This window comes from Oreochromis niloticus, linkage group LG18 (assembly GCF_001858045.2).
Source record: "Oreochromis niloticus isolate F11D_XX linkage group LG18, O_niloticus_UMD_NMBU, whole genome shotgun sequence".
Taxonomy (NCBI): Eukaryota; Metazoa; Chordata; class Actinopteri; order Cichliformes; family Cichlidae; genus Oreochromis; species Oreochromis niloticus.
The window spans coordinates 29,519,405-29,538,563 of NC_031982.2; the positions used below are offsets into that span (position 1 = coordinate 29,519,405).

General features: G+C 40.0%; 1 protein-coding gene and 1 long non-coding RNA gene across 3 annotated transcripts in view; one reads left to right on the plus strand and one right to left on the minus strand.

The window, feature by feature from the left end:
* LOC100697792 (receptor-type tyrosine-protein phosphatase N2) overlaps positions 1 to 19,159 on the minus strand; it is a 208,867-nt gene that overhangs the window by 25,018 nt on the left and 164,690 nt on the right. For both annotated transcript variants that reach the window (XM_005476816.4, XM_013272749.3), the window contains exons 15-18: positions 12,261 to 12,408; positions 10,206 to 10,279; positions 3,372 to 3,449; positions 242 to 361 (exon numbers count right to left, since the gene is read on the minus strand). In XM_005476816.4, coding sequence (XP_005476873.1) covers positions 242 to 361; positions 3,372 to 3,449; positions 10,206 to 10,279; positions 12,261 to 12,408 — 420 coding nt within the window. The remainder of the gene's footprint in view (positions 1 to 241; positions 362 to 3,371; positions 3,450 to 10,205; positions 10,280 to 12,260; positions 12,409 to 19,159) is intronic.
* Positions 368 to 3,353, plus strand: LOC106098402 (uncharacterized). The gene is made up of 3 exons (XR_003214811.1): positions 368 to 1,356; positions 1,851 to 1,892; positions 1,959 to 3,353. It is a non-coding gene; the product is annotated as an uncharacterized LOC106098402 (long non-coding RNA).

Below are 19,159 nucleotides of genomic sequence, written 5' to 3' on the forward strand. Positions count from 1 at the left end.
GTTCAGCACACACTGGTGTATGCGGTCCTGAAACAGGCCAATTTAGCACCTTTCAATGTCCATTTTAAGACTTTCTTCTGATTGGCTGCCCCTCACAAACAGCAGATTTGAACAACATGTGAGAGGATATTTGCTCTCATTCACAACAAAAATCAAGACTCAGTTTCAAACATTTGTATTCAATATATATGTGATAGAAAATAAGGAACAGTATAACAGATCTTCTTTGGGTTTCTTTTACCTCGTAGATGTGGTACAGGTTGGATCCTTCATCTGGCCAGTAATGGTAGCACTGCTTCACCCCGCTCTCAACAAGAGGTGTCAACATAACAATGACCACACAGCCATTCTCCCAAACCATCTGCAAACAAAATACACAGGCAGGTAAATGATTGTAGCTCTTAGCTTTTAGAGACAAGAATGAACTCATGTTTTTTGTTTTTAATTGTTCCTAATTCATTTATGTTATTTTTTTTTTTGCAGCACTTAAGATAAACTCTCTCAAAAGTCCAAATATCCTGCGTTACTTAATGTTCTTTGAAAACTTTTTAATCAAAAGTAAAGCGTTCAGCCATTTCTTAAGAGTAGGAGTCATATTCTTGAAGGAGTGGAGAGCTTGATTTGGAACAAGATCTCATGTGAAGCTGTCAACACCTCCCAGCACCTGCCAACAGTAACACTGACATGTGTCCTCACTCACCCACTCTCTTGGATATTGGTCCATCATTAGTTCAAATTTTGTTCTAGCTATCATTTTGGAAAGGGAGGTGTTTGTTTCAGGGGAGCGAGGAAAAAAAGAAAAATCTTGGTTTGAGACATGCTTGCTGTTTCCAACTTTTGTGAGCAACTACAAGGAAGTAAAGCTTTGTGACAAGTAATTGCTGTAGCAGTTCAGGCTGTTCCCTCCCCCAGCTGGGTCGTTCCACATCTGAGACCTGCCTGTGGTCGTATTTTTCCTTCTGGCAGTCATATTCTCACAGCCGGAGGGTGGTCTTGCTCAGGAGATCCATTCAACGCTGATCAGAGGTAACAGTCAGCCGTTAATGGAAGCCATAAAACAATACCGCTCCCACATCATCGGGTTAGATTATAAAGATGGCTGCACCTGCCGCTCAGTCATGAGCGCTGCCACACCTTGCCGAAGATTTAGCAGATGTTAATTGCGGTGGGTTTTGAATTACTGCGCCTCTCCACACTATTCCTCTCAGTCCTCGCTGCTTCAGTGATTAGTCTCACGGATCTAAAAATGTGACGGTGCACTTTTTGAGAAATTGTGTTAATTTGCTTCAGCTGACAGGGTGCGAACTCCGCTGCTGCTGCTGCCTGGAGGAAAAGCTCCCTCCTTTAAAACTCAAGGTTTGTTAAAAAGCTACATTTATTTAAACCCATATTTTTCCACAAAAAAAGTGAAGGGTGTGCTGTGCTCTTTTAGAAAGTTTCGTGTACATAAACTTTCTGAAGATGTTGGAAAACTTTTGTCCTGTGTAATAACCTTGGCCGGCTCTTGATTAAGCAATCTGATAAGACACAGTAATGCTAGTTAAGTCAACTGGGCCTCAACACAACATGAAGGCTGAATAAAGCCCGAGTACAGAAGCCTGTAAAGCACAGAGAGGCCACTTAATGAACCTGAGATGAATCCATGATGAGCAGCAGGAATCGTCTGAGGCTTTTAGATAAAGTCTTTAAATGATCTTTTTAGCTACAGGCTAAGGCCTGCGGACTGATATGGAGATACTTAGACACCCATATTGGTTTTGTGGCTTCTGGTTCACATCTATTTAGAAAGTCTATTGCTTTTTTAAGGACTGGGACTCCTATGTGAACTACATTATGTGCACTTCTTTCAGGTCAAGGGCATCCATCCCAAAACCACTCTCGCAGATATAGAGGTAAGTTGACTGTCCTTTCTTTTTATATTGGCCTTCTGTACCACTCAAAAATGCACATATTTCTAGACAAAAACAAGATTTGGACTACAGAAATGGAACAGAAGGACGTTGCAGAAATGTTGGTGTAAAGTGTGAATAAAGAGGACCAGGACCAATATACCAACCAACACTGCTCCTTCCCTGAAAGAGAAGTATTTAGAGCTGGACGGGGATTAGTGGAAAGGAAGAAGGAAGGTAGGAGGCGAGTAATGGTGTAATAGGGCTCTCATTCCCCCAGACAAGACCTCAACATCGCCACCACTGTCACTACGGAAACCCGCCTAACAAGCTGAATTTCCATTCAACTCAAGCTGGAAGTCACACACCTAACTTCTCACCTCTCCTGCCTCGTTTCAAGCATTTTGTTTGCTTGCTTACTTTGCTGGACTGTTAAACTAAAGTTATTTTAGTTCCACTTTTGTGTAATCATAAATGTGCCATTGTGCACACACATCTTACCGCACTTCCCACTCGTCTTGACTGCTCACTTGAAGCCAAATTTGACATTTTTATTTTATTCAGTCTCTATTTATAAAGAGTGGGTTGGCTAAGCACGCATGCTTTTTAACAGCAGTGGAATGACGGGAACCAAAACAGGTTCGCTGTGGTAATGGGCAGTTTAACAAGCGACAGTGTACCTACAAAATTATTTGTGTTAATCACAACTTTTTAAAGCCTTTTCCAAAAAATGATTGGCGAACGCAATCGAGAGCGCAGTTTGCAACAAAACTAAGGTTTATTAAGAAAATAGAAAAGTGGTAATATGGTATTTATTTCCAAATTAACCAAGAAAATAATATTTGGATTCTGTGTTCTTGGTTTTTCTGGATATTTTTCACATCTAAACAAAAAAGAATATCAAACAGCTCATTTCAAATGAACTGCTTTTTATATTTTAATTAATTGGATTAGTTGGAACTTCTGTAGTGTAGTGACTCTATGCAAGCCTGAGATTTCTTTTTCTTTGTGCCCCTCCTTGGTCTGCCCAAGTGAGAATACAGCGGGGATATAACTTGTTTGACAAGGGGACCTTTACTTCCAACCTCCCTGCTGCTTCACTCAACATACACCTAACACCAAGACTGGCCAGAATAACTTATTGATCTCCTGGTCTCAGATTCAAACCCAATCCAACATTTGGGACAGTGGGAAAAGTGTTTGCTACCCCCTGCATTAACAATGTGTCCCACTGAAGGCCAGTGTGTGTGTGTGTGTGTGTGTGTGTGTGTGTGTGTGTGTGTATAAACAGTGGTGGCGAGGCCAGTGAGTGTTATGGTGAAGGAAAGATTAATAATGACATCCACAGAAATGGCTGGTCTCCTGTGTGACTCGCTGCACTAATAAAAATCGGCTAACTCTTGTTTAAGAGAGGAGATTGTATTGATTTTTGTTTCATGAGTGTGTGTGCATGCATTTGTGTGTGTGTGTGTGTGTGTTTACCTGCCAGAAATCAGCCACAGTGGAGGGCAGGGGACCTTGAGTGGCAATGTAGGCTGGGTTCCTGGGATCGTGATCCATCTGTGGGGAGAGGAAAAAGGACAAGAGGGTGTACATTTATAAAGGATGTCTCATTCTGAATGGCACAATTCATGTTTGTCCTGTCTCAAATTTTTAGATTTATAAGCCCATGATTATTTTGTTTAGCTGACTTCACTGGTCCCTTGTTTCTGGAAAAACAATGTTGCACAGTTCTCAGGAAGTAAACAGCACAGCAAGGTCAACTCAGACCTGGGAAGAAAGGATAAATTCCAATCATTGACTCTGACCTTGGTCATCTTATCCTGTAAGTCTACAGCATAACAGACATTTGCAAAGTTCATTCCAATCAAAGGGAATGACAACTGTTCCAATTGTTACATTAAGTGTATTTTTTCACTTAATTGTGAAGTGAAACCAATAGTTTTGCATAGGTTTAATAAGGAAATCAAATCATTGTGCATTCCTGGCTGTTTTTGGTAATTCCTATATTGATATTGTCCAACTTTCGTTATCCTAGTTTCTGTCATCATCATCATCCTGATCTAAGCAGCAACTTCTGGGTCTAGAAAAATAAAGCCAATGGAGAAGTCCCCAAAACTTTAGATAGAGCAACTTGAGATTGGCTTCAAAAGATAACAGGCAGACTGTTAAAATGTACAGCTTTGCAGAAGAATAAACATGGCTACAGCATGCTTGTAGCTGTAGTCCCTTTAAGGTCATGGCCTTGTGCATTTATTTATCACTTGCCGTTCAGTTAACTGTTGTAAGAGCCCAAGTTTGTGCTCCAGTTTTGATGTAAATAATTCATTCTAGTATTTTATGTCTATGTTATCAACTGGCAGATACACTATATGGCCAAAAGTACTGGGTCACATACACATTACACCTACGGGAGTCTAAACTAAGAATCCTTGAGGCCAAGTCCGTAACATGCAACTGTTTCAATTATATTGAGTGTCATTTTAACAGATTTTTAAAATTTTTATTTGAATTTTATTGAATGTTGTTGAACTTTATTGAACTTTATTGAACTTTACTGACTTTATTTTATTTTATTTATTTATTTTTTTTAATTATTTTTTTATTTATTTATTTTTTCATTTATTTTTGCATGTGTGTTGTTGCTGCCTATGTTTAATTAAGTAATTTCTGTAACTGTGAGACACTTGCTGCTGCTTTACTTGGCCAGGTCTCCCTTGAAAAATAGGTTCTTTCAATGGGATCTTCCTGGTTAAATAAAGGTTAAATAAAATAAAAATAAACCCCATGTCTTGAGTTTTGTTGCTTATTTAATTGTTCAGTGTGATTCTTGGTTTATGTAATGTTTATATTAACTTCATGTAGTACTTAGTGTATTTAGTTTAGTTTAGATTCCTCAAAACCAGGACAAACAGATTCAAACAGCTTTCATCCAACAGCAAACACACTCAAAGCAATAACATGAGTTTGTTTGTGCAATTAGGGATGGGTGCAATACATCCGGACAACAGGACAGTATGTCTGTGTCTATTGTGTGTGTGTGTGCATGTGTTTATGTTTGTGTTTTTCTAATGAGTGTGCACCTTTAATTTCATTTGTTACAATGACAATAAAGCTATTCTATTCTATTCTCAGTTCCTAGTTTTAACTTTATTCCTCCCTTAGCATTCTTCCCTCCTGTGTTAAATTTTGTTTGTATTAAGCTCCACTTCCTGTTTTATTTTGGTGAGCTTGTGTTCCTTGTGCATTGTCTTGAATTTTGCTTCCTTTACTCGTCTGTTATGATTCTGTTCAGCCGTGTCTCATTTTCTCCAGTTGTCTCCACTCCTCTAATCACCCTTTTGTATATATATAGTTGCTCTCTTTCCTTTTGCCTTTGTCGGGGTGGCAGCTCACTTTCCTCTCATGTCTCCCAGCGTGCCCTAGCCTTACGTCTCACAAATGTAGTTTAAAGTTTTCAGTTTCTTTTGTAATTTATGTTCCATGCTTAATAAATGGCTTGCTTTTAGTTGATCACAATCCACCTCTGCATCTCTGCATTTAGGCACTACACACGTCTGAAGATACTTTTAAGAACTAATGAGGGGACATAAATCATCACGCGCAATGCACAAGGAAAAATCATCAGTCCTTTTGAAATGAGCAAATCTAAGTCTGTTAGTAAAATGTACCCCCCGTTTAAAGTGTTGATATTCATGGCTAGAAGCTTCTTGGAGAAGGAGCTGAGCGGCTGCAGAGCAACTCAGACTTCTTCCTTAACTTAATGAAAATTCCAGAAGGGTGGCGGAGGCGTCGAGAGCAAAAGACAGGAGACGAACGTGAGCTGAATTCGCGAGCAAGTGAGTGACAACCCTGCCAATTACCATGCAAATTGTATAGTAAATGTAATAATTGGCTGACCAATTTAGCTGGAAGCAATTACAGAGGGAAGACAGATAATTTATGGGGTTTTTCTGCACACCAAATTGTCTTTAATAGCCCTCTGTTCCTTTTATGAATGCCAAACAATAATGCACTTCTAATGAACTTAAAATAATTTTACCTAGAGAGAGAAAAGGCGACATGGTGGCAGCGAGTTTTGCTCATTAAAACGGCGAGAACTGCATCAAAAAATAGCTGGAGGCAGAAGTGCACTTTTCAAGGCCAAGAAAATATGTGGACAGTCATTTACATATGTTTCTTTTAGTCTTGGGTAGTTTTTTTCTCGAGGTTATTATTTAACATCAGTGCTGGACTTGTAGCAAAATGACAGAAAACATTTAATTTGATTGTCCATGTACCTGAATATTTATTTCATGTCTGCGAGAGACATTTCTACCCAGTTTTTAGAAAAATCCTCCCATGTGTGTAAGCAGAACTAAGCATTACACAATATGAGTGTCTTAGGAGCATCAAAAGCTAAAATCTATTGCCTTCCAGTCACATAAGAGGTTTTCAGAATTTCACTCACATCCGTGACTGCTTTGAATGAAGCACTAATATTCCCCTTGCCTATACCAGGGTGTTAGAGCCTGGTTTAGAAAAAAAACAGAAGAACCTGGAAGATTCAGAGTGGTAAGATCTGGGAAATTATAAGAAAAGGATCGGGTAAGGCAGGAAAGAGATTGTAAAGTTTGAAACCTTGTGATGGATGAAGATGAGAAACGGTAGGGGAAGATACAGCAGGCTGGGAGAAAATGCAGAGTCACTATAAAGATGAAAAGATGAGCAGAGAAGGGAAGACGCACCAGGAGGGCTCTCTACTCTTGACATCTGTCGTTTTATTTCTTTCTCCACCCTCCCTTTCTTTGCGGAGACACAATGCTTCCTGACATCTCAAAGTGTATCCAGAATTAAACCCCACCATTAGTGACATTGCGAAAGGACAACTGTCTTTCTCTCTTTCACACACACTCCTGTTAATGAGGGAAAAAAGTGGAGGATGTGACGTGCGTAATTATCCCTGTTATTGGGTTTTTGTCTTTTCTGTGGAAGGAAGGAGTCAAATTCTGTGCATGTGTCACTGTCTGATTAGTCTGATGATGTTACTACAATCTGACACCTCTGTGTGTGTGTTGGTGTGTGTCTGTGTGTTGATTCCATCTGGGGTTAAAATGCTGGCTGCCAGCTATTAGTTGTAATTGTGAGTCTATTTTAGGAAATGATAATCATAAAGCTTCTATCACTGAGACAAAACTCATCGTTAGCATGCGCAGATCCTTTTTAAAACTTCTATGTCGTGACTTGTGTTCATAACAAGTCAAAATCTTTGATCCTGCTCCTTTTTTTTTTAACCACTTTTTCTCCTTACTTTACATTTTGAAGCATACTAACATGCAAGTTGTCTTGTCAGTGAGTTTGGCTGGTAATCGAGTATGCTGCAGTCCAGACCCATAACGCCTGACTTAGACTTCTGTTGAAGGGTTCAGATGGGTTACGTCGTAGGTTACGATGTAGACTTCCCACTGAACCATAAATTGAAAATATTTTATTTATCACAGGTGAAGCTAATCTACATTGGTGGTGAAGTGTGACCATACTTGACTAAGCTAACAAGCAAACTTGCGTTGGAAACTTGTGTTTCCTGTTTTAGTTTCTCATACAGTGTTAGATCCTTGGTTTTTCCTGGGTTATTTCTTTTAACTGAGGTCGTTTGGACATGCAAAAGTTCTTTTCAGTGAAATTGGCAGCACTATTTGCTGGGTAGCGTTTCAGGACAGACAGCCTGTGCTACACCCTGATGCATTAACGCACTGATGTCGAAGAGAGTGGAAACAAAATGCAATATTTGCTTTAATTTTCTTCAGTGCAACTCTTTTAAAACCTTAATCAAAAACTTCAACCGGACTGCCAATAAACACTGTGAGGCTGATTTAAAGTCAGTGTTATCTGCACACGACATGCACCAAAATAAATGTGTGTGTGTCTGAGTAATACGTGAGTGATTGATTATGTCTTAGAAAGTGTGTGCGTTTGATTGAGTCTGCAAGGAAACTATTGAGTCTGTTTCAGACTAACGGTGTTTGTGTGTTCAAGGAGGAACTGAGTGATTGATCGTGTTTCTGAGTAACTTTGTGCAACTGAGTGACTGATTACATGTGTGCGTTGGACTTTGGGCCACACAAAGTTGGGCATTTGTAAAACTCTGATTAACAAACATAGGATAACCAATAAAAAAGTTCCTACGAAGTTTGTGATCCTTCTGCTTTTCTTTTAAAACATAAGATGGCAATAATATAGTTTGCATTCCACATTCAAACTTGTAAAAAGACAGAATTAAATGTTCAGCTTTTGTTGCTTAATCAGTGAATTGCCACGTTGGCGTAACTTGTAGTTATGCCAAACTCAAAGAGCTAAAAAACAGTGAGTTTAGCGACCTGATATGTCCAAACTGCATCATGTAAAATGGTAATCCTTGATCCTCCACATTGAAGTTAAGGAAGAAAAGTCACAAGGCATTGAAACCAGGCTGACCATTATGCAATAAACTTGCTCATAGCAGAGCCAATTCAAACCCCATTACAACTCACCTAATTCAATCATGTAAATGATGTCGAATCAGAACATATGGATCAACCTTACATTGATCAGACAGTTGGCAGAAAACAGCTACTCTAAGATACAGATAATTGTTTTGGTGGGAATGTGCAGCATTTTATTTTTTCGGGACAACACCATACAATTGTGTCACGGTGCTTCAGTTACTCTTGATGGAAGGAGAAGCACCTTGCATGGACACCATTGGGATGGATTTTTTTTAATGTTGCAAGCATATATGAACTCAGTTTTAGATCACTTCTCACAGGCACCTATTGTTGCTAGGTTACAAAAATCATCTTCAAGGTCAAGTTTCAAAGTTCTCCTATAGCATTATTTACTGTGTTGTCCCATCTGTGTTTGGCTTGGTTGGTAAGACAGAAATCATTGATGAGCTTTGCAGTATTTGAAAAATCTGAGAATTTTTAACTGTGTTGGCCAGTTTGTACCTGAAGCCTTGTCAGGACTCCTCTTCAGAGGATTTGTGCACAAAATAGAGGCTGCAAGTGCAAAACCTGCTGTGACCACAGCCCCTAAACCTACACTCTAGTGTTCAAAAGTGACAAAAAGCTTGAATTAAGTTCATATTTCTGTCTGGATGGGAGCAGAGCTAACAAGTTTCCTCAATATGGCAAAAGGAAATGACATAATTGCCAAAGAAAACCTCACCATGCTGGCCTACCTTTCTGTTCTTTGACCAGGAAGCCAGAAAGATTTTGTTTTACAAGCTGCTGAACAACATTGCAAACGTCCCTGCTCATCTACCTCCAGACAGAGAGACTGATATGGTAGAAAATTATCAGCAGACGTTATTCTTTAAATAAACTCACTGAGTACTTTGTTCTTACATAGTACTAATACTATGCAAGGTGATAATGCATCTGTGTTCCTGCGTGAGCGTCTGCTTTTGTATGTCTGCGTGGTTGTTTGCAATCAAATCGTCTATGTCACCGGGGCATGTGTGTCTGTGTATGTGTGTGTTGTTAGTTTTTTAGGTTGTGTGTTCTTTTTGGTTTCAGCATGGTGCACTGCGTGTTTTTTAGCGAGTATGCGTATGTGTGGGTACGTGTGTTGCTTCCGTTTTCGCATTTGTGTGCCTGCAACATTAGACAAGGTTGTTCTTTTGTTCCTGTATAGTTCTGATTCCTTCTCTCACATGCTCTCGCCTGCGCACACACAATCGCACACACAGAGCCACGTTTTGGTGTAACGCCCAGATTTGAAATGCATAGCGTTTCTGTTGCTTTTAATGGAATACCACTGTATCTGCCTCGAGGGAAACGTAAACCTACTACTCAACACTGGTTTCCAAATTGATACACTCACTTACTGAATTCATATGGCTCTTTCTTACCCCTTCTCCTTCCTACAGGCTGTTTAAATCTGTACCGTGCCAAAAAGAAAAAGACCCCAGTAAGGCAGGCACACTGTAACAGTAAACACGAAGTAGTGTCAAATTAGCATAACCCAAGGTCACAAACAATAGTTTCCCAGGACCCTACGGATCAATTTTGTTTCCACAAATGAGAAGTGAATCAAGAGCCGCGCGCATGTCCTTTCCCACACCTCCCCAGAGCAAATACTCACCTGGGGTGTTTGCTGTATAACAATCATTAATATTCATGGTGCAGAACATACATATTGTGAGAGGCTGCCACCGAAACTAAGCAAGCATTGCATCAAAATTTATATTGGACAACGGTAGGCTGCCTTTGTTTCTGTGAAGCCCCGTGGGGGCTGTGGCAGCCTGGCATAGCAGCGGCGTGAAGCACCGAGTTAGAATGCAGAGGAGGTACTTACTATCGGGCTGGCATTGATGTAATCAGAGTTGCCTTGGCTGTTCTCCACCTTCAAGGTGATTCTGGAGTGATCATCTGAAACAAAAATGGAAGAATTCAGCATATTTCGTCTTTGCAGTGTAAGTGTTCTGTGGCCATGCTATACGCATTATAATGAGGGCTCTCTCTGTATAAGTGTTAAGAATGCTGGATTAGAAGTAACAATGCCAACATGTCATGAAGGGTGGATTCCCTTCTGCTTTGACAAGGTTACTTTGAGCTCAGAAGGAAACTAGTTGACTTGTTTAAGAAAATCTCTTCTTTACTTTTCCTCAGAGATTTGATTAATTGATTCTTAACTTTCTCTGTGTGTCTGTAGGGCACCTCTAACAAATTCACACAACACTTCACACTCTCGAGACAAAAGTTTTGAAACTTTGCTGTGCACTGGTGCCTCTGTATTAAGAGCTGTGAGCAAAATAAACACATTAATACATTTGGCTGCTCTACCTTTTAAGATTATACTCTCGCATGCTGTCAGCATGGCTGCCACTTTAGAAAATTCAGTCGATGTCTTGCTCTAGCTCACAGGTGTCAAACTCCAGTCCTCGAGGGCCGGTGTCCTGAAACCATTACATGTGTCCCTGCTGCAACACACCTAAATAAAATTAGTAGGTCATTAGCAAGAGTCTATAGAACTTGACTGCATGCTGAGGTGGCAATTCAGCCATTTGATTTATGTTACAGCAGCTCAAGAGTGAATGAACAGTTAGTTTTAGAAGTACTTTTTTTAATTAAACTTACACTTTTATTTAAATTTACTTGACTAGAGTTGGGGGTTGCCGCCATGCGGTGAAGTCTTGCTAATACCCTACAAATTTTATTCAGGTGTGTTGCAGCAGGGACACATGCAAAAGTTTCAGGACACCGGCTCTCGAGGACTGGAGTTCGACACCCCTGCTCTAGCTATATAATAGCCCCACTGAACTGAGTCCAGAAGTGCACGAGAAGATGACCTTGAAGGGAAAAATTGGGTATTTTTTATTTTTTATAGGTAGAGACAGAACTTTTTGATCATATTTTACACAATTAGGCAGAAATTGTATCAATTATTATACCGCTATAAAAAATATAAACACAAAAAAGGTCTTTCCATTGAGGTAACTGGCAAGCATCGGTTAATTTGAGTTGGATAGGAAACTGTTGTGTTTGCTGTGAGGTAGGCAGATCATCCATTTAGTGATTTCTAGAACTAAATTAAAACTCTGAATGTTGAGGAGCTTCCGTTTAGCCTTGAGAGAATCTGCCATAATCATCTGGGATCCTGTGAATTTTTAAGAGGGACAAACTTTCCGAGTTTGTGCATTTTACTCTTGCGAGCACTCCTCTGAAGCCTCCGGTGATCGGCAAAACAGTTCAGAATTTTTTTTTTCTTGAAGAAGCCAGTGGTGCTTCAAATAGGAAGCACAATTTATTCCTGACAAACTGCTTTCCCTGCTGACAACCTGGATTTCATTAAGCCTCGGCCTGGTGGAGAGAATGGGACAGCACTTTTTTAGATGGGCTATTTCCACAGAAGCTTAGAAATTTTAATCATTGATGAGGTCGGTGCAGGAGAGCTTTAATAGAAAACTAATTTACAACCCTTCTGCTAGCTGCATCTGCTCCAGGTTTCTGATAATACAGGCTGAGCTCAGAATATACGGGGAGTGTTGTTGAGAGGTGCTGAGAGTAATGCCACCATGTTTGGAGGACTGACATCAGGAGGTGTAACAGCCGAATTTTGGTTCCACTCAGAACTGATGGCTTCTGTGCTTCACCAGTGAGGATAAATTAATGCGGTCTTTTCTTTTTGTGTTTCTGCCAACCTAACTGCAACACCTTTTAGGTTTTAAACCACGTTAGAGAAACTAAAACACGGTATTATCCAATTTTGATGATACTAAAGGCAATTGTTCACACTTTGTCAATAAATGAATTAAAGTCTCCTATAAAATCTACTCATACATTGTACACTACTACTACCTTTAAGACACAGTGGCAAGAAAAGACAGAATAAGAGAAACTCATTGTTTACATGCTACAACAGCAGTGGAGCGGTTCTTCTTCGCGTTGCCATCCTTGAGGCCGATGGTGCACGCGTTGGGTTCAGCCTGGTACGCACACAGTGCCTCCCACTCCTTCTCCAGGCGATCCTTATTCTTCAGGTGATCTTCCATGTAGGACTGGAGGAAAAGGGAGTAGGTGAGTCAGGCTTATACATTTGCTCCCATCAGAGACAGATTTACATACATGAAACTTGCTGTGGTGCATTCACTACAGGGTTTCCCTTTTTTTTTAATAATCTTTGATTACAATTGTTTTTATTGTACTTTGGCTCAATTTGGTAATCACGTCTTAAAATTCAGATTTTTTTTAAAGGCAATTCTTAAAATTTCTGGCTCAGGATGAGAACCATCTGAACTAAACCAGTTACGATCCTCTATTTTAGAAGCTACACTTTTCTAATCTTTATTAAACTTTGTGTTTTTTTTCTCCAGGAACATTAAAATAAAAGCAAATAATTATCTAGTGGTGCCATTAAACCAAAGTATTAGTGCCAAAATGCATATTGAAAGTCCTATTTCACTTTATAAGATGCACCTATCTTTAGCAGTGTATGCCATTACCTATTAGTTTTCATAATTAAGGAAGGCACTGACTTTGATCAACTGCCTACAAATTATTTTGGCATAAGACCATAACACTTGGCAAAGTCATGGTAATGGTATCTGATGGTGAACAGTGAAGCTTTGTTTTTTAAGCAGCTTTGAAAATGAGCAGCCCAGTTTCGGAAAATATGGACGGTAGGCTCGTTTTTTAATGGATGAGGCAATGGAATGAGCTGGTGTGGTTCTTTAAATGGTACCAGCGGTGATTTATGGTGGCAGTTACAAATGGGACTGATCTTAATCAGAATTAGCTTCCAAAAAAGGCCTAATGGCTTTCTGCTAAAATGAGGGGAGTTTGTTAAAAATGGAAGTCGACCTGACCAGATGTCCGCCCGGCGGAAGAAGATGGAGAACTGTCCAGATCAAATGCACGTATATGATTTTTATCATACAAGCACACGCCTACTCAACGGCTAACGTCTACCTGTTGAGGCTTGTTAGTTTTTATTAAGTGAGCTCAAAATACTCACTGTTGAACAGCAGGCTTTACACATGACACTGCATTCACACACACACACACAACCCTACTGAAACACACAGACTTTCCTTGTAGTATCAGCTGTCTATTAAATTTGTCTCAGAGCTGCTAAAAGCAGCAATGATGTAACAGGAGGTCACAAGCTGCGACCCTCCACCTGCACGCAGCCGCTTATCAACAGCGGGAGGTCCGATCCATCAAAAGGCACACAAAGAAAACGCACATACACACATCTAAAGTAGAAACCACACATAAAGGTTTTCATAAGGTCACATGTACAAAAAATAGTTCACCCACACACTGCAAAGACACACAAAAGCAGCATATGCAGTCAACAAGCTACACACACTAAGCAAACACTCAAATACACACACAAAATGACAGAAGATACACATGCACATAGAAAGCACATATATAACATAGGGTGCAGAAAGACACACAGTCCCACAGAAGACACACACACAGTGTCCAAATCTGATGCCTCCCCCCAACTGCCCTCTACCCCCTGCCCCTCTCTCTCCTTCTCTAATGCCAGAGTAATAGGGTTTTGTGGCTGTGTAAAGGGATTATTGCAATCCAATCAGGAGGTGCTGAGATCACCATGTGTCGGCCAAACACTGAATAATCCCCTTACTGCAGGGGGGGCTTACAGCTGCCAAAGGTGCTCAATAAAACCTGCTACGCAATAAGACTCTGCTCGAGCCGCCATTGTGGCTCTGACGCGCCACCTAAGCACCTGTAGGAAATGGGAGCATGAAAGCTGGCCGCATAGGGAGGTTGACGTAATGCAGCAGCCATTTTGGATCGAAAGAGAGTGAAAAGAAAGGGGAAGTGGGTGGAAAGAAATCACTGTGGGATACTGTTACTCAGCAGGGAAGGGTATCCAGTGGTGGAAAACACATTTATCGAAGCCACTTCGAGTGCAGTTTCAGGGGACCTGTGCTCTACTTCAGCATTTCTATTTTATGCTCCACTTCATGTCAGAGCAGAATACATATTACCTGACTATATGTATTTAACGGTAATAACAGTTTCTGCGCCGATGACAAATTATTATTGACTGGAGGTTAGCTTCACACTGACCATCTGCAGAATCTGCACTTTTACTTTGAAAATGTAACTGAACTCATAAATTTAGCTGGTAAAACCAAGAATAAGAGACTTGTCACAGAGATGTTTTTTCTCCTTGTGGAACAGCACCTTCTTCCTGCACTAATGGTGTCATACTGGAACAAACATCTTACATAAGGTGCTATCAGCGTCAGTGATGAGGCTTTTAAGAGCTAATCTAAATGTCTTAAAAGAGTCTTCTTTATATCTGATGCATTCTGCATCGGTGTAGGAAGTACAAAAAGGCTTCCAAAGCTTTCATGAGGACAAGAAAAGATGGATCGATGTTGCATTATATACATTTTAGAACAAGGTGCCACCTTCAACAAGTAAAAAACTTTAAAAATTAAGTCTATCTGCAGATACAATTAATGCTTAAGGCCAACTAAGAACTAATGAAATTTCATGCTCTAAGTATTTTGCAACAGTTCAGACAACAATCTTCCCATTTGTGAACTCTACCACAAACACATAATCCATCATAACCAATCCATCGACATCCATCTTTCACACAGAGGCAGCTATCTTATTTTTAGTTAAAAGCTGACATCATCCTGACACGAGGCTAACTTCTCCGCAGCTGAATGCTTCTTCCTCCTCCTCAGCGGACCACATTAGAGTGATTTAACATCCATTTCCCGACGCACATTCATCCTCCAGCTATTGCCCTGTGACCTATCAACTCTACAGATCACATCCCAGCTGGCCCAATGGTGAGCTACGAACACCACAACAGATTCCCAGCATGGTTAATCTCGACGGAGGCCTCCGCTGCAGCACAATCTATAACACTTACTTGGCCAGCAACAAACGACAAGATAATGTGCTTTATATATAGAGTCGCCTAATCCTCTTAAGACACAAGCAGAGAGGATGTGGGGGAGGTGTTGGGGGCGCGGGGGGATCTCGGTCCCAGTCACATGGGACCAAGTAATACATTAACGTAGATAAGATGGTGAAAGCTGTTTCTCCTCAAATTAAAATCAGTGGGTGGATGATGACATGGAATTTGCCAGGGGTTTACGAGAGGCAATTAATTTTTGTAGGGAGGTGGGAGGGTTGGGTGGAGAGGAGGGGCACTGCAGCTCACGAGCAGTCGCGTTATTCCTTTCTTTGAAGCTGGTGATTTTTATTAATCACTCAACAGTTGCCTCACTTGAGTGCATGGCCGGGCATTAGATATAAATATTTGCTTTTTCAAAGCAGAGCCAAACTTGTCTTGCTTAGTAATGGATTTGGTCTCCTGCTGTGACGGTTCCTGAACGACTCAACTTTTCCCGAAACATATCGACTGTAACCCAGGTTTGTTGCCATCAGATTTGCTACTCAGGTCTCACATCATGGTGTGAATTTCAAATGAGCTCTCTTAAATGTGATTTGTTTTTCTTTCTTTCTTACAGTTGTGACTGCAAAACAAAAGTATGAGCAGTCACAAGTAGGCACTTTTCAAAATGGTGGACAAAAAAAAAGGCAGACCAGAATTGGGAAAGCAGTGGGAAAGGATGAAGAGTAAACACATAAAAAAGCAATCGGGTAAGAAGAATATGCAATAAAAAGCTGCATGGATGAAAAAGCAGGAAAATTGGGTAAACGGTAAAAAAACAAAGAAGAAGAATGAAAGATGGGAGGGGCATGAAGAAATGTTACTCAGAAAAAACAGTTAAGAAAATTGGTAAGAAGCTTTTTGCTTTTTGAACTTTTCTCCACCCAGAGAACTTGGGTTGAGAAAACAATCTGACCTTTCGGTTTCAAAGAGTAGCGGGCTGGTTTAAAACTATCATGTTCCTTCCTTGATTTCCTGACATTTTGAAAAAATAATTTTTTTCTACATGACACTGGTATTATTGGATGGAGTCAGCTTGGACAAATCAGAGCTACAGTTTGTTTCACTGAGACCGTGGAGCTGTCCAAGGTGCTGAAGCACACTTCCAGGCCAGTCTGTGTAATACGATACATCTGCTCTCTCTGTTTTCAGTCTCTCGCTCCTGCTCTTTTCTCTCTCAGGCCAAAACTGAAGTGGATTAAAAGGAAATGACATAACTGAAAAAGCTCACAGCCTGCTAACATTAACTAAAAACCAACATTATCACGGCCCGTGTTGATGAGCACGCTGTGACTTACAAACTACCAGAATCCTCAGTGTCCTATCGGTTTTATTTCCTCAGTGGAAATAACAACATGGACTTCAAGTTAAATGAGACATCAACTCCTCGTCTACACAGAAGGCTCCTAATAAACCCAGTCCACCGGGAAAGGTTTATTATTATTAAACAGCATAGATGCAATTAAAAGGAGTCCATTTGAGTTACATTTTATGTTTATACTCCAACGACTAAACAGGAACCATTATTAAATGGGCACAGCAAAAGCATATCTGACTGCATACATTTGTTAGATGAATAAAACATAGTGCTCTTTGAAAATCCACCATTCTGGATGTAGCAGAGGATGTTTCTAACATTATTTTGACATTATTGCTGGTACCACAAAATACTGCAAAAACCCAGAGTGGTTCCTGTATGTGTACATATACATATTAGATCAGCAGGTGTAGGTTTTATATCTTCATATATATTTATAAATATATAAAGCACCTTGAGGTTACTGCTGTTGTGATTTGGTAATATATAAATAAAACTGAATTGGTGATCAAAAATTAAAGTCATAACTAATCGCTCAACTAAAGCAAGTGCAATTATTTCCTAATCCTAACTACATCTGAGTAAAAACATTGCTTGTAATTAGAGGAATTAGAGTGTTTAGTCAATATGGTCTGACTCAACCCAATTCTCTTTGTCAGGAACATCCCTGGTGTTACTTTTATAAGAAGAAAGCGCAACATCACAGTGTATTTTGGTAGCAGGGGCACCAAACCAGAAAGATTCCCCGAAAAACTTTGGACTTATTCAACCTAAGGCAGCTTCTAACTAACTGACACTGGATCACAGATGCTGACCAGGGATTTTATTGGTATACATGTCCAAAAGTTAGAGTGTAAACTTTGCATATCACAGTTCAACAACATGTCATATCACCTAAAAACTGCAGTCTTACTTGTTTACATTCATCAGTTTAATGCTTCAGACTTTGAATGTGAACATTTCTTTAACATATTTTTTTCCCATGTTTGGTCTAAAAATGATTTCATAACAGGCCCCCCATCCACATCGTCTCCTCTCATCAGAACAAAATCACAATGTGAACTGTTGAATTTACTGTTACTGACTAAAGGCAGTTCTAGCAATATTCCTCCACAGTTCTTGTTTGGCATTACCAGTTAAAATGATTCTATTTTCAGAAGTCATATGAATATGATCAGCTCACTTTTTTCACAATTCATTTAGCTGATTAAGCTAGGCACTAGGCAGAGTGCACTTACTCTACTGTTGCTCATTTAAACCCACCAACCTATCACCTCTCCCTCAGGACACATTCATTTGTCGAAGACTAGGTAATGATTTTTATCCACGGTTTGTCAAAGTCATCAAATATCCTCTGTGTTCCTTCCTGATTTTAAGATTGGGTTAAAAACAATAATACTTTTTGACTCCTTATAGACTTCTTTTGAAAAAGGAAAATTGTTATTAGTGAATTTAGAATTTAACAATTTAAAGATTTTAATTAATTTTATGGGGATGAGGGTCTCTTGTTCTAAAAAAAAAACACACCATATTATATATATGAAATGTTGTGATGAAAAAGTCCACTTAGAATTTTTGAATTTGCTCTGAAGAGGCTTTTAAAATTTGCATTCATCTCCATCACCTACACAAAATTAATCATCATACCCACATTAGAGTCACTTAGTCTGTCTCCTTGCTTCCCTCTCATCGTTTTACATATTTGTTGCTATGATTTAACAATTTCAGCAATCATCCTGACCAGACTGTGGCCCACACACTGACTGAATGCTTGACAAACACTTTATTTCATGCCACTCTCCAGCGGTGACACCTCTGCAGATCCGGATTCATCTCACGGAGATAAAGCAAACGTACCTGCAGAAGTTCAGACCTTGTTGTCAAAACTCAAATCTATTTTCATCTGTATGTGACCTAAGCTTTTTATATGCATGCATTATATACTGTGGGTGCGTTTGCCAAACGTTTTAGCTTGGTTGTACGCTTGTGTAAAACAACAGAGACACTCTGCAGCAGCAAAGGGCTGCAGAGGGAGTCATCTCTCCTGAACACAACTCTGGCGCAACTCTCTGGGGTAATTAGTATCTTTGTGCCTATTGAACACATCAAAAAGGCCGCTCTTTCACATCTTGCCGGCAGCCTCATATTGCACGGAGAGAGAGGAGAGAGAGGTGGAGGCAGGGTGGGGGAGTTGGGATGAGGAGGTGGTGGTGCCGTGGGTGGTGGGTTGTTGAAGTGAGTAGGTATGTATCGCAATTATGATGGCGCTTGGCAGAAAGCGACCGAGGTTCAATAGAGATTTTCATCTGCCGTACTGAAGAGGGAAATAAGACTGCTTATAGAAACTGTGGGTGTAATGAGATGTGCAAAAACAAAAAAAAGACACAAGAAGAAAGATGAGAGAGAGAGAGAGAGAGTGATACAAGAGGATAAAAGTGTGCGTGTGTGTGTGTGTGTGTGTGTGAGAGAGAGGGGGGAAATTATCAGTACAGTATATAAAAATAAACTGAGTAGTTTGAGTTTAAAAGACCAAGCG